Here is a 27,415-nt window from a genome sequence, read left to right as displayed (position 1 = left end):
CTCGTGTCCCACACGGCAGGCAACTCGGTCATCACTACGTACCTAATGAGGTCACAGCTAAAATTTCCCCACCTCATCAATCTCTATCAATCAAGCACTACATAATTAATCTATGTGATGAGGACAACAAAGGAGTCTAAAGTTCTCATTTTCTGGGTGAAAACATATACTATGTTTTGTTGTTTCTTGGTTCAAAGTCTAAAAATATGGATGGCACATACTTTTTACCGATGAGGAATCACTCACAGTTTTGTGAGGGTAGATACATGGATGGCCCCAATGTCTGGTGGCTCTGTAAAAGAATAACAAGCAACATTTTAGTTCTACCAATTGGAAGTATCAAGCAACACGGATATGTACTTGTGAAGAAAATAATGGGGACATAAAAAATGCAAGAATTTTTAGGTCATTTGGTGTTTCTCATGTGTGCATGATATGTAGTCCAAATTTGTGATCAAAATTTATATTTCTACGACCATTCAAACAATAGAAGCCATATAAATGATCCCATTTGGTATTTTCCTACGAAGCCATCTTCAGATAATCACTTCCAAGCAACCAAACTTGGTCAATTCTTGTTTCAGTCTTTTTGACAAATAGACACTATATTTTCTTTCCAAGAAACACATGCTTCCCTATCTACTACTCTTCCGGGAAAAGCATAAATAAATCTAGTTTCATATCTGCCTCTTAACTTCTCTTACCATCTGCTAAACTTTTTTAACACTTTAATTCCGGTGCTTTTTAAATCAGAAGAAACCACCCAATCCAACTTTGTCCCCCTTTACCTTTTGTTCTTTGATGGAAGTCATTTAACACAAATTGATGGTTTGTTGAACTACTAGAAAAAAACATGCAGAGACGCCGACACAAACTGTTAAACATGGACTATGTTAAGATTTCTGACAAGAATAACTTATATATCTGTAAATATTCTCTAAATAGAAAAAGGTTTAGATAACTTTGGACTATCAATGATAATATTTTAAACTAACTCAAATTGTGGACAGCCATATCCAGTTTGTTCTTAAACTAACTCGATTTCAAAACAGAAGATTGATCCCATCTATGTGAATGCAAGAAACTTGGATGAGAATGCCTTGTAGGTCAAACTTGAAAAGAAGTATTATTCTTTTTCAGCAGTTGGAAAAGACTAAGCTAGAAGGTTTGTTTGGATACTAATTTAATCAAGCAGTAAGAAAAATGTACACTATAAAATTCTATCAGGCTCCTCACCTCCTTCATGACGTGATGTAGACTACCGACTTTCTTCTTGCACCAACAGGGTTTTTCCAGCTGATAATGTCATTATGTTGGTAGGTCTCCTTGTTCATCAAATCCTTCATGCATGGGCTTCAAAGCACTGCTTGTTGAAACTGCACCACCTGCCAAAAGATCAAGTGCCACTTTACATGTGCTGGGGATGCATTGGACCGTTTAATTTTTTAACCTTGCATGTGATCTTTCACATGCAAGATTTGTCCTTAATTTGGTCTACAAAGCAACCTTGTTGCGTATCTGATGACATCTTAAGCTTTCACTTTATCCACAGAAGGTGCTTGGAACAGAGAAGGAAAGTTCATGAAGGAATAAAACATTGATATGTATACTTGTAGCCCACTGAAGAAAATAATGAAACTGAGGGTGGTAGGTGTCACCTGTGAAGTGGTTGGTGGACTAACCAGGAGGACAGGAAACGTGGAAGAATCCTCTCCAGATAATAATCTCAGCTGCATGGAATATAATGTTTCTCATAATCTGCTCACTGGAACATGGAAATGGTGATGCCCCTCATGTCCCTTTTTCCAATGTTAGACTGCTGATCTGTGGTCTATTTGGCAAAAGAAAAAGATCAAGTTTTTTGTTCTTGGGTGTCCATCATTTAGCCGAAGGAGGATTATAATCTCCCTAGCTGACTTGGACTTGTTCTTGTGTTTGTTTAATTTTATAGGTTTGCGAGGAGTTGAAGTATTTACTCTTGGCCTTTGCTTGATCAATAAAGAAGATTTCATGTTTTAAGTCTTTTGCTTAAAAAAAGATTTTTTTTGGAAATTAAGGATCGAATATTGTATAAAGATGCACTTCGAAAGACTTCTAATGAGTTTTAAACTGTCTTGCTACTGAGTTTAAACCAAGGACTTCTAAGTCAAGAGAGAATTTATCTATTACTGTGATTATTCTCACACAATGAATAATATAGTTTACTATCACTTAACGTAAGCAAAGTCTATGGAACCACATAAATTTTTTTATTTATTAATACTTTTCTTGATTTGTTTTTTTTCATAATTTGAGCATATCTTCTATCACATATAAGTCATGAACAATTGGTTCTATTGATGACTTGCTGGGGGATGAAGTCCTCACTCTGTTGTTTTGCCTCTGATGGGAGAATAGTTGAATCTTGAGACCTTTGATCTTGCGTAGTCTGTAAATTTTGTATGTTCTTTTGTTTAACTAATAAATTGATAAATAATTCATATTTTCCTCAGAAAAAACATGAAAACTACATGAATGTTTTCTGACAACATCTTAATTATGACCTGCTGTCAGGCTAAACAAAGAATAATTGGTCTTCTGAAATTTCTGCAGATTTAAAACAAACTTGAAATGACTAAATTTATTTTAATGAGAAATATCTATACCTAAGACATAAAGGCTACCTAAGAAAAAAAGGATGTTTATGGAATGAGTGGTGCAACAATTTTGCCTGTTGAAAGCCTACTTAGAACATTTTCATGAGCATGAGGATGTCTTAGCATTGCTGAATGGCAGATCTGGCTCTCTTCCTACACTGAGAATCCTTAGCAGGTCATTTGTATGTCAAAGTTAATTAAGATTCCAAGGAAAAAAAAAAGAAATATGTATATCAAATAGCATTACAGCTTCCTTTTTAACCATATATATATTCTAGGCAAAATTATATATATCCCTCCAAAGTCAGTGATTTCTATATTAGTTTCACTATTTTAGGTTCAGCATATATATATATATATATATATATACAAATTTTAATGAGCATACGCGAGGTTAGATAACATTTAATACTTTCCATTAGTGTTCATTGAGAAATCTCATATTATTGGCTAATTATGATTGAAATAAATTGTTTCAGTTAAAAAATGTTTAGGAGTTCATAAAGATTACTCTTGGGTTAAGTTTCAACTAACAATCAAATGAGGATCAACTAAGGGTATATATGTATATATATATGTATATATATATATATATAAGGGTATATGTATGTATATATATGTATGTATATATATATATATATATATATATATATATATATATATATATATATATATATGTATGTATGTATGTATGTATGTATGTATGTATGTATGTATATATGTATATATATATATATATATATGTATGTATGTATGTATATATATATATATGTGTATATATATATATATATATATATATATGTATGTATGTATATATATATATGTATATGTATATGTATATGTATATGTATATACATATATATAAACATATACATATACATATACATATACATATATATACATATATACAGCTATATATATATATATATACACATACATACATATATATATTTGCAATCTAAAATTGCATGTCCATGTATATGCATGTACGGGCGGAATTTCTGCACATTAAGAGAACTACAATTATGTGCCTAGTACAGCGGGGCAAGAAACAGCACCTTTTCACAAACACCTGCGCGGCGTGAGATGAAAGGAACTTCAAGTTGATTTGGGCAGTAATAGAGCACCGAATTTGAGCAGGCTCCGCCGAGAGACGTCGCCACATCGACACCGTTGTCCTGTTCATGACACGAAGTAAATCATCATATGCTCGTCGTATTGATAGTAGTAATAAACAACGAAAAATGAAAAGAAAGTAGAGATGTAGTGACACGCATCAGCACATGAAAACGAGGGAAACAAGAATAAAAACCCGAAGCAGAAGCTGAGAAATGTGAGAAAACGATGAGGATGGATGAGGGAAGCGAAATCGAGGGGAGGCGTCGTCGAGATTTGGGGACATGCGCCATGAGAGGTCGATCGCGCAGGGATTTCCGCCCGAACGACGAATGTCACCGGACCGCTGCCTTCCCGAGCGCGTGCGTTATTAGGCCCATCACGGTCCAGCCCTAATATTATGATCCACTATTGATTGCCCGGGTTACTCTTTCCTAATTTATACCAATAAAATAATAATAATAATAATAAGTGGTTATATATTTTCTAAAATATATTATTAGTGATTTTTTTGTTGTAATAATAATAAATAAATAATATGCAACGAAAATGTTCTTGAGGAATCACAAAATAAACCGTGACAACTTTCCAATTCAACCCAACGCGTTTCGGCTCAGGGGAGGATGACTCGGCCCGGCCCGGTTCCGAGCCCATCGTATTCCCATCCCCTGCCTTGAGGAAAAAGAAACGAGACCCCGAAAAGAAAACGCTACATAGCTTGAGACCCCCCCTCGCATTGCATCATCGACGACAAGAAGAAGAACATCAAGATGGCTCTGCGCCGCGACTGGGTGTACGAGAACAACGGAGGGTGCGCACCATCTCCCTGTCTCCGCCCTCCTTTCAAATTCTTGATATGTGCGTTTTCATCCTCTCGTTCTCTTTGCTGCAGGACGTGCGTTGCGATCGCGGGAACGGACTACTGCGTGATCGCCGCCGACACGAGGCTTTCCGTAGGTTACAGTATCTACACCCGCGATTACTCCAAGATCTGCAAACTGTACGGTCGAATCCCTTGTGCTGCGTTAGTTTGCTGGGTTTTCCAGCCTGGGTTTTCGGTTCATGCTGACAAGCTATTTGATGTTTTGTCTGTTCGGTTGTTGTGCAGAGCGGACAAGTGCGTGATGGCATCTTCGGGCTTCCAGGGTGATCTAAAGGCTCTGCAGAAGAACTTGGCGGCGAGGCACCTGGTAAGCGATGAAACAGTGATGTTTTTATTACTTTAAGTTGCTTTTGATCGTTAGATCATGTGAATCTTAGGTCTAATTTGCATTCTTATTTCGTTTCGGTGCCCATGGTTGTTGATATGGAAACCTCGCTTAACAAATGACTTGTTTGAAGTCAATTACCTCACTCATAAAAGCGATTGCCACTCTTTAACAAGTCCATTGATTCAAAATGCTTCAAAAGCTTTAGATCGGAACTAAATTTCATAAGATGAAAAGCTACAATTAAAAACTACATAACCCCCTAAAACAGCCAATTAAGATCTATCAAGTAAGTGGTAGATGATCAGCTTTGACCGCACTAGGAACCTCTGATCTGAAAAGAAGGTTAGTTGTACATTACTTTTTTAGGGCCTCAAAAAAACGAAAAGTAAATACTCAGTAGATACAAATGGTGGCACTGCCTATATTACAGCAAAAAGTAAGAAATTTATATTTTTGAGAAGGGAAAAATAGAAAAGAGACAGAAGTGAGTCAGATGGGGTTACAAGATGGTTTCTCATAATACACAAAAAATAGTTTTAGTGCTTTTCTTTTACTGGTGATGCATAATTTGCATATTATACTATACCAATTACCTTCTCTTTATATTAATATATCTGGTTAGGTTTCCCATCAACGCTTATTTAAAACCTGCATAGTCCTGCTAGGACTGTTTTCTTAATTACTTTTTCTCATATACTTTCCATCAACAATTTTTTTGATGTAGATTTTGGACAACAGTTATCAGATGATGCATCACAATAAGTTTTACAGTCCAAATACTACATTTCCACCTTTGGATACTTATAAATGTCATGATGATAAAACCCCAGAGGAATTCTATGTAGATTGATCTTTGAGGGAGATCACTCCTTGGAACGCTATAGGGGTTCCACCCTCGTAGAAGTCGGCCAAATAGCTATAATTGTAGATAGATCTTATTTTCAAAGAGATGGAAGCTACATGCTTATATAGGGCTCCAAACCCTAGCCCTAGGGGCTGCTTCCTAAGTGAGTTACCCTTTTTGCCGTCAACCCTAACCAACCAGCCTAGTAAAAGGGGCGGCAATTAGGAAGCCCAAAGACCCAAATATAAACCGTAGCCACTCTTCTTTATAGGATAGAGGTGGCTAGGTGGGGTTTATTACAATCTCATAGGGTTTTATTAGATGCTTCTTGGTTGAGTATGACCCAACCCTACTAGGGTCCTATCAAGCTCGCCCTCTCCAAATCAGCCTTGTCCTCAAGGCTGAGGTTCCATGAACTCAGGGAACCGGGTCTTCAACTCCACATGTGATTCCTATGTGACGTCTTCAAGTGGTAAATTATTCTAATGCACTGGTACTTCAGTAGAGGGACGTCGGTGATGCATCACAATTCTACGGTCGAGGATGACTTGTGGTTGGGCTTGAATATCTCCATCATCAGTGGTGTTAGGCAGTTGGATCTGGGGTGACTCGTGTTCCCCCAACTTGGGCTTCAAGCATGACACGTGGAAGACAGTGTGAATTTTGGCATCCTCAAACAATTTAAGTCTGTACGCCACAACTCCAATACGCTCTATGATCTGATAGGGCCTATAAAAACGTGGGGATAGTTTCATGGAGGCTCATGTATTGATGGATAGTTGCTTGTATAGCTGTAGGCGAAGATAAACCCAATCTCCTACTGAAAATTCTCTTTCGCTTCGTCGTGTGTCAACTTGCTGCTTCATTCTAGCTTGAGCGGTAAAGAGATTATTTTTTAGCAGTTGTAGGAGTTTGTCTCTGTCAATCAATTCTTGGTCGACCTGATCTACCTTGACCGAGCCAATTACATACTTTGGAATCACAGGGGTCGGCCAACCATACAGTGCTTCATAAAGGGCACGTTTTGTAGATGAATGATATGTAGTATTATACCACCATTCAGCCCAGGGAAGCCATTTCGCCCACTCCTTTGGCCGGTCACTAGCGAAACACCGAAGGTACGTCTCTAAACACCTGTTTACCACCTCGGTTTGGCCGTCAGTTTGTGGATGATATGTTGTGCTCATCTTGAGTTTGGTGCCTTGTAACTGAAATAATTCGGTCCAAAATTTACTGGTGAGGATCCTGTCACGATCACTTACAATGGACCTTGGCATCCCATGCAATTTAACAATATTTTCTATGAAAATCTAGGCAATGCTAGCAGCAGTGTAGGGATTTCGCACAGCACAAAAATGAGCATATTTCATAAGTTAATCAACTACTACGAGAATTATGCTTTTACCTTTAGAAGGTGGCAGCCCTTTGATGAAGTCCATAGAGATGTCAGTCCACACCGAGTCCGGTATGGGTAGTGGTTGTAGCTTCCCTGGACTTGCCACTGTTTCACCCTTGTGCTGTTGACATATACTACATTGTGCCATATATTCAGAAATATTTTTTTTCATCCCTCTCCAATAAAAAATTTGCTTCACTCTTTTGTAGGTTCTTAAGAATCTGGAGTGCCCTACTGAAGGTGTGGAGTGCATTTCATGCAGGATGATTTTGATGCAAGGGGAGTCGGGTATAAGCACAATACGACCTTTGTAGCGTAGATCTCTCGAATCCCAAGTGTAGTGGGCTATTGCACTTGGATCCTCCTCTAATTTTTTTTTGATGTTGCTAATCTCTTGATCCTTCTTCCATTCTTCCCTAATGTCCTCGAGGAAGCTCGTGGTAAGAAGGGAGATGGCTGAAAATTTAGCTTGCTCAGGTAGCCGTGAGAGTGCATCTGCAACAATGTTTTCTTTCCCCTTTTTGTAAATAATTTCATAATCAAATACTAGAAGTTTGGTTACCCATTTTTGTTGCTTAGGGGATGATATCTTCTGCTCCAAAAAGTACTTGAGGCTTCTATGGTCGATTTTAATTTGAAATCACCGACCGATCAGGTAGGGTCTTCACCTCGTTACTGCATGCACAATGGCGAGCATCTCCTTATCATATATTGACATGTTTTGATGGGAGGGGGACAATGTCTTGCTGGTGTATGCGAGTGGTCAACCATCTTGCATGAGAACGACTCCAATTCCGACTCCAGATGCGTTGGCCTCAATGATGAAGGGTTGGCTGAAATCTGGTAGCGTTAGCACCGGCATCATCGTCATGGGTGCCTTAAGTTTGTCGAAGGCAATAGAGGCTTTGCCCGACCATTGGAAGACATTTTTTTTCAAGAGAGAAGTGAGGGGTGCACTGATCTTCCCATAGTCCTTGACAAATTTTCGGTAGTAGCCCATTAGTCCAAGGAACTCGCGTAGTAATTTCACGTTTGTAGGTTTCGACCAGCCTTGCATTTCTTCAATTTTTGTTGGGTCTACCGTCACTCCTGATATTATGTACCCAAGGTACTCTACTTTTTGTTGGAGAAAGCTGCACTTTGGTTGCTTAACAAAAAGTGTATTCTCCCGAAGGATCGTCAAAACAACCCGTAAATGCTGAAAGTGAGTCTCAAGAGAAGGGCTGTAAATGAGAATATCATTGAAAAATATCAACACAAATTTATAAAGAAAGCTCCGAAAAATATCGTTCATAAGACTTTGGCAGGTTAAAGGAGCATTAGTGAATCCAAAAGGCATTACTAAGAATTCATAATGGTCGTCATATGTGCGGAATGCAGTTTTTGGAATATCGTCTTCACATACCCGAATTTGGTGGTAACCGGATCGGAGGTCCAACTTCGTGAAGACTCGAGCTCATTTTAACTCATCAAGAAGTTCATCCACCACTGGTATTATGTACTTGTCCTTGATGGTGATGTCATTTAAAGCTCAGTAGTCGATGCATATCCGTCAAGTTCCGTCTTTCTTGCGTACAAGTAGCATCGATGAGGAATAGGGGCTGTAACTTGGCTAAATCACCCCTGTTTCAAGCGTCTCCTTTACAATTTTTCAATTTCATCCTTCTGGAGGTGAGGATAACGGTACAGCCGAGTGTTCGTTGGTGGTTTGCCCGGAAGGATTGGAATCCGATGGTCATGTTGTCGAGTAAGAGGAAGACCGCGCGACTCAGCAAAAATGTCGATAAATTCAGCAAGCAATTGGACGAGATTTTGATCTTCAATTTATATTTTCTTCCCCTTTGGTTGATGTTGGAGATGCATCAAAAAGCCACCATTTACCTTGTGTAAAACTTTCCACAATCGTTGGGTCAAAACAGTGGTTACGTTGTTTCCGCGCTTCCCACGTAGGATGATCTGTTTGCCTTTGTAGTAGAATTTCATAATTAATTTGGAAAAGTTCCAAGAGACATCACCCAGCGTAGTCAGTCATTCTATGCCAAGCACGGCCTCATAGTCATCAATTGGTAGGAGGAAGAAGTCGATGATAATTTCTTGGTCTTGCAACAATAGTTTTCACTTGCGGGCATCTTTGGTCACACTTTAAGATTCTGCCGTCGACGACCTTTACATCAAACTTGCTGCAACCTTCGATATGGAGCGCCATCCGAGTAGCAACCTTACTGTTTAGGAAGTTATTAGTGCTGCCCGTGTCGATGAGAACAATGATTGGTTGTTGTTTGAGAAGGCCTCCAACTTTCATCGTTTGCGGGTTTGAGTAGCCGGCTAGCACGTGTACTATAAAGTCGGTCGGTTGTGGCTCTTCTTCCGCATCTTCTTCTTCATGTTCAAGGCTCTCTTCTAGATGTTCAATGACCTCTTCTACTAGTTCAATCACAAGTCTTCCTTTTTTACAGCGATGCTCACGGCTCCTTGGCTCGTCGTAATGCCAACATAACCCCTTCGCAGATCGCTCCCGAAGCTCTTCTCTTGTCAACCTTTTTGGTGCAAGGGCTCGGTTAACAGTGGGGGGGCTAAGGGCTTCAGTATTGCTAGTCGGGGAGCGACCCTAGTCCTCCGGGCTTCATGATTCAATCGCTCCTCTTGAAGTCGTACGAAAGAGATGGTTGCCAAAAGCGTGTACGGTTGACGCGCTTTAACTTCTCCCCGGATCTCCGGCTTCAAGCCCTCAATGAAGGTCCCCAATAGTTGTTTTTCAGACCAATCACGAGTTTGATTAGATAACCTTTCAAACCTGGTTTAGTACTCCTGAATGGTAGAGGTTTGTCGGATCTTTGCTAGTTGTCCGTCAATGTTCTCGTAATCAGTTGGTCCGAAGTGGATCAGCAGTCCTTCTTTGAATTATCGCCATGAGAGGACTCCATGAGTGCGTTCGAACCAGTCAAACCAATGTATGTCATCCCCTTCAAGATGTATAGTTGTAATTTCCACCATAGATGCGTCCGTGGTTTTGTGGTACCAAAAATATCGCTCCGCGCGCGAGATCCAACCAATCAGGTCTCCTTCTTCCCATCTAGGGAAGTCCACCCTCATGCGTGGATAGTGGGGATCGATCATAGAGCCTCCCCTCTCTTGTAAGTCATCTCTTCAGGCTTGGTGTGATTGGTCAGAGCTCTCCTCTTGATGTGATTTCTTCGGGCTTGGTGATCGGCCCAAACTAAGTTCGATAAAGAGAGTTCGAATCTTATCCTCCATTCGCGTCTCGAAGGCTTCGAATTTTGTATTGATTGCCTCCTCAGATGTCATAGTATATGCCTCCAAATCTGTAATATTAAGATCTCTCTTTTGTTGTCGAGTTAAAGGCATGTATCGGTTGAGAGAAGTGGTGGTCGAAAGGGTTGGTGGATTGGTGGATGTAGGCTACGGTTTTAGGCTTATTTTTTGGCTGTTTTGGGTGCAGTTTGAGGGTGTGGTTTGGTGGAGTTTTAGGGTTGTGTTGGTAGTGGATGAAGGTTACGAAAAAAGTTTTAGATCTGTGGTAGATGGCAGTAAAGGTTTGATAGAAATCAGTGAAAGTTGCTGCAGATAGGTGTTGTCTTGTATGAGCAGAATTGTCGTCAAAGAAACATCGGTTTCTCGACGAAATTTCTAGCAAAAACCAAGAGATTTGAGGAGAGAATTTGACAACAAAATGTTAGTTTAGATAACAACAATGATAACAAATTTAATAAAGAAAATTTCGGCAGTATAACAGCAAGGAGATTGGTGCAAGTTACGATAGCAGAATTCTCGTCGAAAAATTCCAACGGTTTGCAACGAAAATTTGCAACAACACAAGAACGTTTTCAGAGATGAATTCCTCAATAGATCAATCTTAGATTGAAGCCAAGATAATCTATGAAGCGTATAAGAAATTTCGTTCAAGAAGGAAAGCAAATAGATCGGTTAAAAGCAACAATATGCGGCTGAAATTTTCTACAGCAATCTTTCGTTCGCAAAGATGATAAATTTTGCGACGAAAGGAATTCGCAGCATGGGATAGATAAGAAGATTTCTTCTTGGTATTTTGAATGGAAAATTACAGCAGTAAAAGGTATTACTGATAGGAGAATACCATATCTCTGATGCAATTGGAGGTGACGACAGTAGATTGATTTGATCTACGACAGAAGATGACGGTAGAGATGGCGACGTCAAGAGCAATTGTGGGAATTGCTTGGCTAGTGGTGGGCGGTAGGGATGGCAGCAAAAGTAGCAAGATCGCTACTTTGATACCAGATGATAGAACCCCAAAGGAATTCTATGTAGATTGATCTTTGAGGGAGATCACTCCTTGGAACGCTATAGGGGTTCCACCCTTCTAAAAGTCGGTCAAATAGCTGCAATTGTAGATAGATCTTATTTCCAAAGAGATGGAAGCTACATACTTATATAGGGCTCCAAACCCTAGCCCTAGGGGCTGCTTCCTAAGTGAGTTACCCTTTTTGCCCTCAACCCTAACCAACTAGCCTAGTAAAAGGGGGCGGCAGCTAGGAAGCCCAAAGACCCAAATATAAACCCTAGCTACTCTTCTTTATAGGATAGAGGCGGCTAGATGGGGTTTATTACAATCTCATAGGGTTTTATTAGTTGCTTCTTGGTTGAGTAGGACCCAACCCTGCTAGAGTCCTATCACATAAGTGGTGAATGTCATAGAGCCAATTGAAAAAAAAGAAAAATTAAAAATTAGTCCTTCTGTTATTTAACAAACTCATCTCAACTTAGATTGACCAATGTTTTAGTCATTCTTGGAAATCTAGATTTGAATGTGTCATAATCTAGATTTGAATGTGTCATAATGAGAAATATATCTTACTGTGTGTTGTATATAAACATAACTTCTAGACAAAAGTCTACCACTCATCTCACAATTTAACCAGCCATGAGAGCATGATTAATTTAAATTCTCACATTTGACCAACTATTGATCTTCAATATTTTCAAGGGGATAATGAACATTTTCAGAGCAAAAATAAGTATGCCCATAGACCTTAAACTCTCTCTCTCTCACACACACATACATTGTATCCCAGATATGCAGTGATGAGGTGCAGTTTAGGCTGGAAGCATATGACACACTTAGACCTCAGTGAATGTCATGCTACACTGCCATTGAAAAATTATAATTTTTTAATGGTGATTTATGTCTTGTGCCTCTAATCTTATGTCCATTAGATCTGCAAGACACATCTTTCCTATTCAATTGGCTGAGGGTATGATGGCAGTGGTCGTTCACATTTGAAACTCACTGCCTTCACTTTCTTGATTATGCTATCCAAAGTATTTCCATGCAGGGTGTACTTTTAACAAATTAAGTTGAGCTAATTTGGTTCTGTTAGAAACATGCTGACTCAGGTAGAAGAACTTTAGGTTCTTTTTATTATTTTTTTTATTAAATAGTGGTGGCAAAAAGTTGTTTAGTTCTCATGCTTTTGAGAGGGCATCCCTTGGAGTAGGCCAATTGCCCTACATCTCATGCCTTGTGGCTAAACAATTTGCATGCGGTGTTGTACAGTTCCAACTCCTTTTCCAGACATCTGAATACCTCTGTTTCCAGGTAATCATGATCCATATAGCCTTCAAGGTGACGATGGAATTGTAATGTGATAAAATGCTAGAAATCTTGGTATAGAAACAGAGTCACTTTCCCCTTTTTTCTTATTTGTCTTTTATGCTTCATTTAGACATGACCAGAAGCTAATATCTTCATGGTTCCAATTGTTTAAGGGGACATTTTTTCTCATTGGTCTGCTCCAAGTTTGCTCATCTTATAAGCTTTAAACAATCTTTTATATGTCATGGTGACATTGACAAACTTAAGGTACATATCATGAGACTTAAATTTAGAATTTTGTTACCAAATATAAGGTATTCTTGGTGTTTTTTCAAAACACTGCAATGGAAATATCAATTTTGTGTCCACAAAAAGATGTGTTGTTGTTTTCAGATATCATGAATGGTCCATGGATCTCATTGATAACTAATCTTTTGTTCCTCTTACTTAATACTGTGAAGGTCCAGGGATTATCTTTGGTTGCTTTTGTAAATGATACAACAAAGATGTTTTGGTAGTCATATTTTGATATGAATGGTTACATCATTACTTCAAATCTTGGGAGCCCATAGAGCATGCACAAATTTTTTAGTGAGAAGTATAAGAAATAACATGCTCTAAGAAAAAGCTATAGTAACTGAATGTTATTAGGAGAACTCTATGAGATTGGGCAGTAAAGGCCTTATATTTGCCAGTGCGTTCTTTTTGTTGTTTAAGAACTCTAAAACCAATGTTTAAAAATTCAGATATTCACAGGTAGGTAATCTAGAGTTCTAAAGCAAAGTAGGATTTAGGATTATATTTGATGGAAAAAAAGATGAAAATAGGCAAGAAAATAAAAAATTCTGTTATATCAACATAATGACAAGTGATGCATACACGGAAACTAGGAGGAAGAAACCTGCTGGTTGATTGTGTTGGCCTATCTTTAGTAGTATTTTAGTGCCAACGACTGTCAGTCAACTTGTTCAGTGGTCTCTAACTTTTCTTATTTTAGCTTTTTAAGAATTTCTCTCTCATGAATATAGCATAGAGAAATGAGGACAAGAGTTGCAATGAGAATTTAGCATATTGCAGTTTAAACTATACACGAGTAGTTATATTGTTAGCTACTAATGGACTCTAATTACTGTGATGTATCATACTGGTACTCCCATTCTTATATGTTCATCACTACCTATTTTACTTGGTTGGCTGCATGGATCTTTTCCTACCATTGAATTTTATCTATTAAAGGCAATATCACTACTTTAACTAAGAGCTATCAAATTTATTCTTGTATTCTTATGTCTTTCTATACTGCTTCCCATGCTAATAATTTTAACTGACTCATCTTATCTAGTCAGTGCATTTTGTACATCTCCCTTGGACATGTTCAAACCATGTGAAAGGGCCTTCCTTCTTTTGTTAATTTAAGACTTTATTCATAATATATTGTGCCCATTTGTAGGTCCATTGAATATTTTCTGTCTTAAGTAACAAAATTCAGCTGGAGGATTGTTAAGCAAAGTGGCAATGCATATTTCACCTGTACGGAAACTATGCTTTACATGTGCTACAACTACTTTCTCTAATTTAGACTTAGGATCCATATCAGCGTTATATGCTCTTCATTCTTTTCTCCTACAAAATGAGTATGCTCCACTGTATCCTTATGCCTTGGAAAAAGTACATAAAAGACTGCTCTAGAGGAGGTATGCTAGTCTGAACAAAGTACCCTCTTAACATATGAGCTCTTTTGATCAAGGTTTCAAGATCAGTACAGGTTTGATAGTACCAGCATCAATGCATGGTATGCTGGTGTACAGATCTATCATGGGCAACTTGTAGGGAAGGTGTTTGGTGTAATTTTTTTGTACCAACATCAATTCATGCCTTAGACAGCATGTAAGGGGTTTACAATAGGCTTGATAGCAGTGATTTAAAAAGCGCTAGGCGCCAAAAGACGTTAAGGTCCAAAAACACTCGAGGAGCCAGGTGCTCGCCCGAACGAAGTGAGGCGCTAAAATATAAAAATATATAATATAATTAATAAATATAATTATTTAAAATTTTAAATAAAAATATGTTATTAAATTAAGAAAATCTATGATACAAAATCATAAATGAAAATTGGAGACTCTAATGAGTTGCCTTGTACACTTGTCATTTATCTTGAAACCTAATAATAATTTTAAATAAATAAAAATTAATAGTATTAAAATCAAAATAATATATTATTAATCTATTAACAGTATTGAAAATTAATAATTTTAAATAAACTTAACAATATTAATAGTATACAGTATACTGTTAACAGTATACAGTATACTGTTAACAGTATACAGTATACTGTTAACAGTATACAAAAGGAGAAGGAAGAGTGTAAGGGGGTGCTGACTGAGAAAAGAGGAAGCGGCAGCGGTAGCGGGAGCCGGAATGGGAGTGTAAGGAGGTAGCGGCAGCGGGAGTGTAAGGAGGCAGCGACAGCGGGAGTGTAAGGAGGCAGCGGGAGCGGGAGCGGCGACAGCGGCAGCAGCGAGTAGCGGCAACGGCAGCGGGAGCAGGAGCGGGAGCGGCGACAGCGGCAGCGGTTGCGAGTAGCGACAACGGCGAGTAGTGGGCGCGGGAGTGATAGCGGCAACGAGCAGTGTTAGCCGATTAGGGTTGGGCAGCGACAGCTGATATCGATTTTAGTTGGTTCGATTGAACCAACTAACCACCGGAGACTGAATCAGACCTAAAATCCTAGTTCGGTCGCCTAGTTTAACACAGGCGCTCGCCCGAAGCGCCCAACGCTTGGGCTCGAGCGAGCACCTAGGCGACGCCTCTTTGAAGCGCGTCGCCTGGAAGTTTAGTGAGGCGCTCGGGCCTCGCCTCGCCTAGGCGAGCGCCCGAGCGCCTTTTTAAATCACTGCTTGATAGTCCCATTTTGGTTGAGTTTTGTGGTCGTTTTAGTATTGTAAACGTAGGTTGTGTACAATCATCGTGCAGGCAAATTTGTTGAAAAACAAAGCCTCCAGCCAGCTTTGAATGTTTTTCATGTGCACTAAGCAGCTACAAAATGTCAACTCTCTAACCACCTTGGGGCGAGGCGAGCGCCCGAGCGCCTTTTTAAATCACTGCTTGATAGTCCTATTTTGGTTGAGTTTTGTGGTCATTTTAGTATTGTAAATGTAGGTTGTGTACGATCATCGTGCAGCCAAATTTGTTCAAAAACAAAGCCTCCAGCCAGCTTTGAATGTTTTTCATGTGCACTAAGTAGCTAAAAAATATCAACTATCTAACCACCTACATAGGTGGCATATGGTTGGATGGACTTTTGGGTATTGTCTTGGGTTAGTTTATCGTTTGGCTTTGCTGCTGTGTTATATGGGGATTTTTGGACGTTGTGGATTGCCTTTGGTCTTTTTGTTGTATTATTGTTCGAAGTTTGCGAAATCCATTTTTGTATTTTACATTGCGTATCAAGCGTTTATTAAAATGTCTGCTTGTGGGATTTCGAGATTAACACTTTTAACTCTTAACTAGTCTTATTTGTAGGTCCTTAAGGGACCTTGCGAGGTCATGGGGAGACTGACCCTTTATGGACAAACACGTAAGGGTACCATATGACTTAGATAAAACTAGCTAAGTCCATAACAGATGGCATTAGAGTGAGACAAGCACACTAGGAAACACTTGGCCAGTAATATGGGGGACCTAGCAAAGTTGCAATGAGGGCAGATAACACAAGTGACCGTTTGAGGGAAACAAATATAGAGACATAAGGAAAGGAGTCGCTTAGAGAAGCAGGCATCCGAGATTGGCATTCAGATAAATGACCAACCCTTTATACGAGAAGCACGATAAGAACAAGCGAGCTAGAAAGACTATGTAGTATACAAAGGTTGGGATGGCTGAGTTTGAGCTACGACTTGATGTTGCCAATCTAGCTTGATGATGCTCAATGCAAGTGGGGGATGCTTAGCAAAAGATGAGACCGTGTGAGGGTTAGGTTACTCCACGATCGAAAGAGTTTATGCAAATTTATAGAGTTAGGGGAATTGTCGACTCAGAATTTGATACTCATGCAATGGCTTATATGTAGATGACGGTCTGTCCATGGTCATCCTAAGACGATTGAAATTCAATGCCATGGAGCATAGGAACTTTTTCTTTGGCGTGAGATGGATGCTTTCATAAGATAGAATTATGCAGTCGGTTCAGCACGTTGCTAGGCCTTGCATGGTGTAGGAGAGAGTTGCATTAGCAAAGAGTCACAATCTGACAAAGTGTATTCATAGTGGCGGAACAACGCATATTTTGTTCAGTAAGGTGGAGTAGTTCACAGAGATGGTCTCTGAAACTTCTAGTGGGAAGCATGCAAAGGGGAAAGTTGCTCTAATAAGATAGCGGACCATACATGTTGAGAAAGGTACCTCAAGACGAAAGCTCTATGGAGCTTAAATGATCGAGCAAGCGACGAGGAGTTGTCGTAAAATCTCATATGAGGTGATGCTTTGTGAGATTGTGGGGGTGCGATTGAAGGCAAATACCAAACGAAGACACATTTATAGTCGATGAGGAGATTAGGCTTAATGGAGGACTAACCCGTAGAATGGTGAACGTGAAGGCAACCATCATCTTAATGCAAACCGCGGAGCGAAGCAATTTGGGTGAGACTTAGTTCATTTATTTGGAGTCGACTTTGAAGATAGAACATGAAGCATAAGCACTAACTTCGTGGAGCTTTATTTGGACAAAGGTTGAGGACATGAACTCTTGTAGAGGTAAGAGCGAGATCATGTCATTCCTTGGGTTCCTCATTTTGATAGAGCTGACTCTTATTGCATGGTGCCAAAGTTAAAGGGAGCTTCGAAACACATACACCTTATCTCGGCGAGGCTATTGACAAAGGGACTAAGGCATGAAGTCAATTCAACGTGCAGTAGTAAAGTTGGAGTTTGAAGGCCTTGTATGCGACAAGAGGTTGCGAAGGCAGGTGCTTATGAAGAATATGTCATAGTGACACCATTCGAGTTGTCCCAAATGGAAGATGTGGGTAGCAGAGATTGTGTTGGGAATAGAGGCCTAAGATCCAAACAATAGTATACTGATTTTCAGTGAAGTCTGTGGACTTCGAGAGTTGTTGAGCGATGGATTAACCCAATGATATTGTTTATTTGTGAGTGACTCGAGTGCAAGTGGACGAAGGTCGATTGCCAAATGAGTGAACATAGTCGAAAATAGCGGAGGCCCTGTGATGGTTTGGCAGAGACCATATAGGGAGAGATTGTAGTTCGATTTCACCACATAACGATCAGAGTGCAATAAAGACGTCACTAGGAGGTGACGCGGTCCTATGAATCGTGGTGGAACAAGTTCGAGGCAATACAACACACACGTCTCGTGAGGGACTTAATCATATGGAGGGATGATTAGAGCTACTAGAGCTCCGTTTTGGTGAGCAACACGATTGCAAGAAGGGCTATGGATTTAAGAAATGAATGTCATGGTATCGTAAAGATAAGATTTTTGAGTGCAAGTACCAGCAAGTCTCACAAGGGACTTAACCATACGGAGGTATGATCTAAGTTGCTGGAGAGTAGCTCTAGAGCTAATGTTCGCTCGAGGGAGCATAACAAGTCACAGGACAAGGCCGAGTGAGTGAGCATTGCTATAAAGGACGCAAAGAGAACAGAACTGATGCAAGTCATACAATACGATAGTAGAGGCCATATATGGGAGTTACAGTCTGTCTTTCCATCATCTAAGGTGAACTACTTAGAGAACATAAAGGTACTGAAGTAGGGGGTCAAAAGGGGCTTAGCTATTCAAAACCAAGCATCGATCAGAATATGGGTGGTCTCAAAGGAGTGCCACAGTGTTGTAGAGGCGAATCTACCGATCACGAGAAGAAAATGGACACAAATGCAAAGCAACGGATAGTAGGGCTATGGACATGGAAGCATTATGGTAATGTAGAGGCAAGACTTCAGTGGAGTCACCAATCTCTTGCTCTCATGGAGGGAGAGGGTGTGGTCGGGAAGGGAGCTGAGGAGGTTGAGAATGCAGTGACAAGCTCTAAGTACTAAGACAAAGTAGAAGGGAAGAGGCTAGGGAACTTCATAAGATCAATGTCTATAGGCTTCTCATCAAGATAGTCGAAAATGGGGGACTCTGGGTGTGGGGAGTGCTTGACCAAGGAACAGAGTAGGCAGCACATGGTGTTGTATCCTTTTCTGCTTAAAGGAGTAGGCGGAGGAAATGATGGATAAGATGGTACAATCCTAGAGGGGATGACTAGATCTAATATAGACTAGCTCTAATCAGGGCAAAATTTTGCTCTTTTGAGTAATACTTTTTGCATTCTGGAAATTCGATAATATTACGAAGGGGAATCACAAAATAGCTAGGAGTGTAAACACTTTTAAGTGCTTCAAAAGTATGAGCAAAGAGTAGACGAAGACTAATAATCGACTTGATACATGAACTACAACCCTCGAGGAGGTGAGCGAAGTTAAATTATCTTACCCTTCTCAACTCTTTATAGAATTGGCAAAACTGAGTACCCTAGTTTCTTAGTTAGCTGGCAAAGGAGTTTTGCACACTTCCCTTCGGAGAGACTTAGTGACAGACAACGGTTATCAAACCCTCATCAATAATGATTGGTTCTACTAAAGGTTGCTTGTCCACTTGATTTTCCAACATAGTAACAATTGAAAGTGGAGGTGGTACGAACCTATTTAAAGGCGATGACTAAGCAAAAGTGAAGTCGATAACCAAATTTTGAGAAGGAAAGGTCTTAAAACTTCAAATTATATGAGGCGAAGCTCATTGAAGCTTCGACAGGCATCCATCTAGCTCAGTTGACTCAAGACATCCGAGGGACTAGCGCACAAGGCGGAAGGTATTTTTCTTCATTTGAAGGATCCCAAGTACCAATAAAGAGTAGCATAACTCCATCGACTCCGCACCAAAGTCGAAGTCATTAACGAGTTGAAGCAACAATGATGGATCAAAGATCAACTACTCAACAGTAGTGACGAAGAGTGACTAGAAGCCAAGTGGTGCATTATAGCTAAAGTAGAGGATTGAAAATACAACAAAGGCGAGGAGATACAGCATCTGCAAAGGCTTCGACGAGGACGTCGAAGGAATAAGTGAGGGAGAACATCTCGTACAGCTTGCAGAGAAAGTGTTTGATGTAATGTTTCTATATGTTTGTGTTTTTTTTTTTATTTTGTTTATGCCTTAGACATCATGTAAGGGGTTTGCAGTAGGCTTGACAATCTTATTTTGGTTTAATTTTGTGACCTTTTTAGGCTTGTAAACGTAGGTAGTGTGTGGTTGTTGTGTAAAAGCAAAATTGTCAAACGCAAAGCCTTTAGTCAGTCGTTTTGGGGTTTTTTATTTGCACAGAGTGATGGAAATGTCAACTATCTCAACACCTTGAAGCTACCTAGATGGCATATGATTTAATGGGCCTTTGGGGTAGTGTCGGGTTGGCCCATCGCTTGGCTTTGCAGTAGTGTCGTATGACATGTGTGTAGGGACTTTTGGGCGAGGCAGACTGCCTTGGACCCTTTGTTGTGTGACCGTTCAAAGCTTGCAAAGTCCATCTTTGTATTTTGTGTTGTCTATTAAGTGTTTACTAAATGTTTGCTTGGGAGATTTCGAGTTTAATGCTTCTACTAAGCCATATGCTCTTTAGCATGTTCTTAGGGGATCCTGCGAGGTTATTGGACAAGAGTGTCGCACAACTTAGGCAAAACTTACTAAGTTTGTAACAGGTTGGCATGTACCAAAGGGAAAGAGAGAACCAGGAGGAGTTAGAAGAGAGGAAGAGAGCTAACTGGGGAGAAGCAATAAAGGAGGAAGACATTCTTTTTTTGTTGCTAAAACCGGGTGGTAGTTGATGTTACACCTGATTTGATAGAATTATCTTGCGATAACCCTTGTTTATGACCAAACCGAATCACTTAGTCCATGTCCTGTATTCTGGTTGGCCTGGAAAATACTGATTTGAAGGATTGATCGTATCAGTTTTTAAATTCTTGCTTCTCATAATCAACATAGGCTAGTTGTAGTAACTAGTGTTGTTCATGCAACATAAAGATTTGCTTCTGTAAAAGGAGTCCCATCCTGAGAAGAGTTGGTCTTAATTTGTCCATTTACGACCTGAATGGAACAAGATATAGACCACATACAAATCTTGAAAGGCACAAGTGCAGAGAATACTCTTTTGGCAATTTTTAATAATAAACTCATTTGTGGCACGAAAAGCATATATTGAACTTACCTTGAAATATCATTGCAGGAAGCACCATAAAACTTTTTAGAAGCTTATGTCTTGGCAACAGTTTTAAGTTTTTTTTTTTTTTTTTACATGCTTTCTAGAAGCTTGTGTCTTGGCTTGCAAGGTATCCTTATGTGAGCATGCTTTATGTCTGTGCACACACGCATTCCTCGAAACATGTTTTATCTTTATTTGAAGATATACATGAACAGTGAGCAGTCACCTTCCTCGGCATGGATAAATAAATATTTCAGCAAATAAATTCTCAGCATTTGTAGTCACTAGATAATGGTCATGATTGTATCAACATCATCTGCCTAATCAGTTGCAAAATGTTCCCATCTTCTGAAAGGTGAAAGTTGATCACAAGAGAAAAGGTGGTGGAATTCTCTAATGCAAGGAGTTGATTGTGGCCTATATTAGTATGTTTACTGTTTTCTTAATAAATGGGGATCACTTTACTTACCAGAAATATATCATATTTGTACATAATGGCATCTGTGACTAGGAATTTTGAAGTAGAAAGATCCCCAAGTTAAATGGTTAATTTGAATGCTTAGTTACTGTTTAGAAAAGAATCTATCAGCATGATTCCTGGAATTACTTTCTGATATTTCTAATACTGCAGATCTATCAGCATCAGCACAACAAACAAATGAGCTGTCCTGCCATGGCTCAGCTTCTGTCAAATACCCTTTACTACAAGCGGTTTTTCCCCTACTATACTTTCAACATCCTAGGTGGACTTGACAGTGATGGTATGAATTCTCACTTGTGCTTATTTCTTAAAACATGTACCTGAATATATTAGAATCTGACCATCATGGTGATGTTTGTTTCAGGAAAGGGCTGTGTCTACACATATGATGCAGTTGGATCTTACGAGAGAGTCGGATACAGTGCCCAAGGCACGGGCGCAGGACTCATCATTCCTGTTCTGGACAACCAGCTTAAGTCTCCAAGTCCTCTACTATTACCTGCCAAGGTATAGAAAATCTTGCTTAAAAATAGAATTGGTTTGGGTTTCACGACAGGGATCGTCTTCGGTAGCATAGCATAAAAAGCCTCACATGATTGAGCAGGATGCCGTCACACCTTTGTCGGAAACAGAGGCAGTCGATTTGGTGAAAGATGTTTTTGCATCAGCAACTGAGAGAGACATATATACTGTATGCTTATCAAGTTTTAAGAGGATTTCCCTTGCTCTCCTTGAGCAATTACAGGTCCATCATTTTATTTACACCAATTGTATTTTTTTTTTTTTTTTGCAGGGAGATAAAGTGGAAATCATGGTTATAAATGCATCGGGTATCCGGCAGGAGCTAATGGAGCTGAGGAAGGACTGACCATGCTATCGAGGAAAGACCACCACTATTTAGCCATTGCAGCTACTATTTGTTGTGGGATTCATAACAAATCTGACTTTGTTTAGCAGCTTTATTATCCCATTTAGGGACTCAAAATGTGCTGGATTTATTTTCCTTGGATGTCTTCAACAACTCGGGTAGAATATTAGATCTTTAGGCAAATCTCCAGTTTAGGTTGGATTTTGGTAAGATTGTTTGATTATTGCACCAAGTTTATCCTTGTTTTTAGGGCATAATAACTTGGTAAACCAAGAAACGTTAAAAGAGGTGAAGAGACAATAAGAACATAGGGTTTCCTCTTTTTTGGACAGCTAAATGATATTTGCCAACAATGGAGTCAATAAAATGGATAAAAAGGAAAATTGTCAAACATAAGAGGGCTCTCTAAGGTCTCTTAAAAACATTCTCTGTATTCGAGTACTTAAACGTCCTCTTCGAAGGCTTCTTTGTACGAACTCGAATCTCTTGGTGCCACAATGGATGATTCGAATCCATACGTGGGAGCACAATATATAGTTTAGCTGCCAGTTTATTTATCATTGAATGGAATTTGCCCAACCAAATATCGATCGGTCTCCCTATCCCCTATCGACAAAAAAGTTAATTTTATCATCAATTCACTATGCAATAACAGATTAAAAAAAATGTTTGGGTATACAAACGTACAAAGACGTGCTACAAAATCGTGCGTATATGGCATTGAGGTTACTTACCATGCACCAATGCTAAAAAGGAGAAGCCTGTGACGGAAACTAAGACCACCACCAACGCAATAATGTAGAAACAAGAAAATGAATGAAATCATACTTCATAAAAATAAAAAGACGGCTTGCTGTCTTATTCTTATCCAAAATAAGATTATAGGCATATAGAATTCCCTGATCGATCAAAAAAAAACAATTCATCTTTGTTCGTCAAGATTTAATCTATTTAATCATATCACACGCACATGATCAAAAGAAATCCAATGGTCCCATGTCAAGAAGAATAATTATATCATGCGCCAAACAACTATTACAAATTAATCTTAAAATTATTTGATCAATTGTCTCTTCGGAGACATCCGATAAAATTAAAACGATACAAGAAATCATCGTCCTTTGATCAATCCGTCAAAATTAGCAACATTAATCCAAGTTGAAATCCAATCACCCAATAGATTAATGATTTGTGCCAGCCAGCCAGCCACCAATCCACTACAAATTCAAACCCCCCCTCATCAATTTTTATTATTACTTAATTTTATTCATTCAATTTTTTTTACAATTGGCTTACCCACTCACTCTGTCATCGTAAACCATTTTAAATTTCTTTCCACACCGGAAACTACAAGTTGATTTACAAGGCCTGTAGAATGCGATTTAATTTAGACTTATGTGTACAGTAGAAACAAACATTAAGATGCTAATAAAACAGTAATCCTATCCATCTCAAATTCTTGGGAATTCAATTTTAAAACTAAAATAAATGGGGTCTTGGTTGAAATCAGAAACAGAATTTCAAATTATCTTTATCACCTTAATGAATCCAACACCAAGTTTCCAGTTGAAACTTCAAACACTTGCTACTCCACACAGCACCATAATCTATTCAAACTTCACTACCCAAAGTTCCCAAAATACCCTCAAAGATCACCCAATTCCTCGTGTTATAGGCACCAAGTGTGTTTAAAGTCGACACAACACGTGCAGAAGCAGATGCTGATAGCAGATAAGATTTTTCGAACTATATTAACTACTCTGTTGAGAAAAATCCTTTATTCTGTTGAGGAAAATCCTCCCTTCTAATATGTATAAATAGGAGAGTGACAGCTTAATATATTTAAGCTAAAGCTACTTCAATAAAGCTTCTTATCTTTTATTCTTTTCATCATGGTATCAGAGCCGCTTGTCTAGAGCAAGCTCTCTTCTCGCTGTCGACTCATCACTGTTGCTTCTCCACATCCGACAACAAAAGAAAAAGCTTTCTACTACTGCTTTTCCGTCGTCAGGCCGTCGGTGCGACAAACTTTCCTCCTCAGCGAACGACAACTATCTTCTCTACTGCCACTTTGCGCCAACGTCCGTTCCCTTCCGTGGCGTCTCTAGTGCTGCGCTCACCATCACTACCTCACCTTTCCTCCTCTGTTGTAGCTTTCTTCTCTATTATAGCATCGCTGTAGCTTCCTCCTCTGTTGCAGCTTCCTCCTCTACTGCACCTCTATTGCAGCTTTCTCCTTTGCTGCACCTCTGCTGTAGCTTCCTCCTCTGCTATAGCATCGCTGCAACTTCCTCCTCTACTGCAGCTTCTTCCTCTGCAACTTCCTTCTCTGCTGCAGCTTCTTCCTCTGCTACAGTATTGCTATAGCTTTTTCCATTATTGTAGCTTTCTCCTCTGTTGTAGCCATTGCCGTCGTCATCGCAGCCGCAGCAACAGTAATAATAGCAGCAGCGATCTGCTCTTGCCCTACTCACGAAACCTCTGGCTCGTAAACTATTTTCTTTGCATCAATCCAAGATTGGTATCCTTGACAGGAGCACCATCTTACGGGGGCATGATAGCAAATAAGATTTCCCCAGCTATATGAGGAAATATTTTTACTCTGTTGAGGGAAATCCTCTATTACGATTGTAAAAATGAGATGCTGATGCAACATCAACACAAGCAAGCATGAGAGTTAACACGACGTATCAATGGTGCAGAACGAATGTAAAAAGACCCACCCCCGATGCAGATGCAGCATCAACACGATGCAAGCATGAGAGTTAACACAACGTATCAATGGTGCAGAATGAATGTAAAAAGACCCACCCCAATGCTGGATGCAGAAGCAGATGCAACATCAACACAAGCAAGCATGAGAGTTGACACAACATATCAATGATGCAGAACGAATGTAAAAAGACCCACCCCGATGCTGGATGCAGAAGCAGATGCAGCATCAACACAAACAAGCATAAGTATTGGCACTCACAAGGCAAATTCCAAAGAAATATGCCACAGAACATGCAGCACATGAAAGGTGGCACCCACTTTGCACTTTGCTGACGCTAACAACCGAGAAAAGGAATTTGTATTCTAACAAACAAAAATCAAAACTTCAATGAACTGAAGGTTAGACCACATAAAGAAATACACTCCTACTACATCTAGAAAGGCAAAACAGAACAGAATTGTTGCATATGAGTAGAACACTTCACATGCAAAAGCTCCCAAATTACATAGGAAAAAAAAGCACCTTCTTTTTGCATTTTTCACAATCATGATTATTAGCATATAGCATGACATTCCAAAGCATGACTCTATGAGATATATATATTACATACATCAAAGCCAATAACAGAATCATCCTAAGGGAAGAGTCATAACAGAGTTGCTTAATTTCTGCCGATTGTAAACTTGGTTCGATAATGCATATTTTAATTTATGTAAAATAAGTACATTACATTTTTATACCAGAACAATTAAGAACCAAATTTATACTGAATTTTCAGAAAGGCAATGGTCTAACCCCATCAATTGTGCAGAATTATTATTTCGAGGAATAAGTTGGCATACTCTTCTCAGAGATAGTAAATTACTTCCATTTGCTTTATTCTAAACCTGATAGTTTCAGGTTCACAAGAGCGCCAAAAGACATTCCATCCTAAATTGGCACAGCATTCATTCCATATATGTGTGAGAATATATGACCATCTAAGATAAGGGGGAAACCATGGCAAGTGATTCTTTACCTGCATAAATTGATGACAAGATGCCCAGTTCCCAGTTCTTGCATTCAACCAAACAGTAAAGCATCCTTAACCTTGAGGCAAAAACCTTGATCCGGGTGAAACATTTTCATAGAAGAAGGAAACAAATAAAAGATGGAGAATGAAGCACTTCCAATCATCGGATGAAATCATATAAAACGGTCAAATAACACAGCAATTGTCAATATTAGAAGCACAAATTGACATAAAATGAAAGAAATAAGAAAAGAACATGTGAAATGTTGATTAGCAACAAGAAAAAGAATTTAGGAGAATGACCCAAACACAATACCTGAATGCTACTACCTTCCACCAGATCTGGGAGCATCTCCCTTTCCATCTAATTATTCTTTGCGGAACCTTTCTTCTTCTCATCCTCGGCAGCCTTCTCGGCGTTCGATTCCTCCAACTCGTTGATCCAGAGGTCGGCGAACTCGCAGTCCTTGTAGCGCTCGAACCAAGGCCCGCCGGAGGTGTAGTGGATGGCCTTGGGCGCGGTGTTGTCGGGATCGGCGGGGTCGACCTTGTTGTGCCCGACGAGGAAGTTCCATACGAAGGGGATCTCGCCGATCTCGGCATCGTCGAGCCACATGAAGCGGTGGAGGAAGGCGCCGGACTGGGTGCTAACGGCGTCGGGGGTGAGGGCGGCGACGTTCTTGCGGTGGGCGCAGTTATAGAGGACGAGGGAGGACCAGTTTTTGCGGGGGTAAACGGTCTGGACGGCGCCGTCCATCTTGGTGGTCTCGGAAGGGGCGTAGTCGTGGTGGACGCACATGACGGCGAAGCTGGGGTCACGGAGGGCGAAGAGAGCGGCGGGGTCGTGCAGGAAGAGGAAGTCGCAGTCGACGAAGAGGGCCCAGCCGCGGTGGCCGGCGAGGTAGGGGGTGAGGAAGCGGGTGAAGGAGAACTCGGTGCTCTCGGTGGGGCCGCGGGGTCGCCAATAGAGGCCGGCGGCGCGGAGGTCAGCCTGTCGGATGGGGTGGACGGACAGGGGCACGGAGGAGCGGCGGAGGAGAGAGCGGCGGCAGACCTGGTAGGCCACGTCCTCACGGGGGTCGTAACCGATGAACACACAGAAGGGCTCCTCTCCGGCCACGTCGGGGAACTCGGAGCCCATGCTTGCCGAGGTAAACGAGGAAACCAAACCAAGTGTGGGAAATGAGTAGCAGTAGTAGCAAGTGGGAGGAGGCTGAAACGAAGAAGACCGAGGGACACCCACCGACAAGTTTGTTGCGGTTTACGACAGCCGTGGGTAGTCGGC

General features: G+C 40.1%; 2 protein-coding genes across 9 annotated transcripts; one reads left to right on the top strand and one right to left on the bottom strand.

Annotated features, from left to right (window-relative positions):
• Window positions 1–118: 118 nt before the first annotated feature.
• Window positions 119–27,369, bottom strand: LOC135631735 (protein CDI-like). 8 transcript variants are annotated; one of them, XR_010494448.1, is made up of 5 exons: window positions 26,447–27,369; window positions 3,695–3,814; window positions 1,507–2,428; window positions 1,237–1,385; window positions 119–292 (listed from the first exon to the last, which is right to left on the bottom strand). XR_010494448.1 is itself a non-coding variant. In XM_065139557.1 (2 exons), the coding sequence occupies exon 1, from the start codon at window positions 27,269–27,271 to the stop codon at window positions 26,495–26,497; it is 777 nt and encodes a 258-aa protein (XP_064995629.1). In that variant the 5' UTR covers window positions 27,272–27,369; the 3' UTR covers window positions 22,767–23,008; window positions 26,447–26,494. The 8 variants fall into 8 exon arrangements, 1 of the variants encoding a protein (XP_064995629.1); XR_010494450.1 differs by having other exon boundaries at window positions 1,659–2,428; XR_010494451.1 differs by having other exon boundaries at window positions 1,659–1,730.
• On the top strand, window positions 4,406–22,634 carry LOC135631736 (proteasome subunit beta type-1-like). The gene is made up of 7 exons (XM_065139558.1): window positions 4,406–4,563; window positions 4,645–4,752; window positions 4,861–4,942; window positions 21,685–21,814; window positions 21,899–22,041; window positions 22,139–22,225; window positions 22,328–22,634. The coding sequence occupies exons 1-7, from the start codon at window positions 4,523–4,525 to the stop codon at window positions 22,400–22,402; spliced, it is 666 nt and encodes a 221-aa protein (XP_064995630.1). The 5' UTR covers window positions 4,406–4,522; the 3' UTR covers window positions 22,403–22,634.
• Window positions 27,370–27,415: the final 46 nt, after the last annotated feature.

Source organism: Musa acuminata, chromosome BXJ3-2 (genome assembly GCF_036884655.1).
Source record: "Musa acuminata AAA Group cultivar baxijiao chromosome BXJ3-2, Cavendish_Baxijiao_AAA, whole genome shotgun sequence".
Classification (NCBI taxonomy): Eukaryota; Viridiplantae; Streptophyta; class Magnoliopsida; order Zingiberales; family Musaceae; genus Musa; species Musa acuminata.
Note: the sequence above shows the minus strand (reverse complement) of the source record. Positions and strands in the feature narration are given on the sequence as shown.

What these genes read in the sequence shown, in the direction of transcription:
- LOC135631736 (XM_065139558.1), top strand. Translation starts at nt 4,523, where the DNA reads ATGGCTCTGCGCCGCGACTGGGTGTACGAGAACAACGGAGG. An exon ending in ACTTGGCGGCGAGGCACCTG is followed by an intron (nt 4,943 to 21,684) that starts GTAAGCGATGAA and finishes CTAATACTGCAG; the next exon opens with ATCTATCAGCATCAGCACAA. An exon ending in AGGTGGACTTGACAGTGATG is followed by an intron (nt 21,815 to 21,898) that starts GTATGAATTCTC and finishes TGTTTGTTTCAG; the next exon opens with GAAAGGGCTGTGTCTACACA.
- LOC135631735 (XM_065139557.1), bottom strand. Translation starts at nt 27,271, where the DNA reads ATGGGCTCCGAGTTCCCCGACGTGGCCGGAGAGGAGCCCTTCTGTGTG.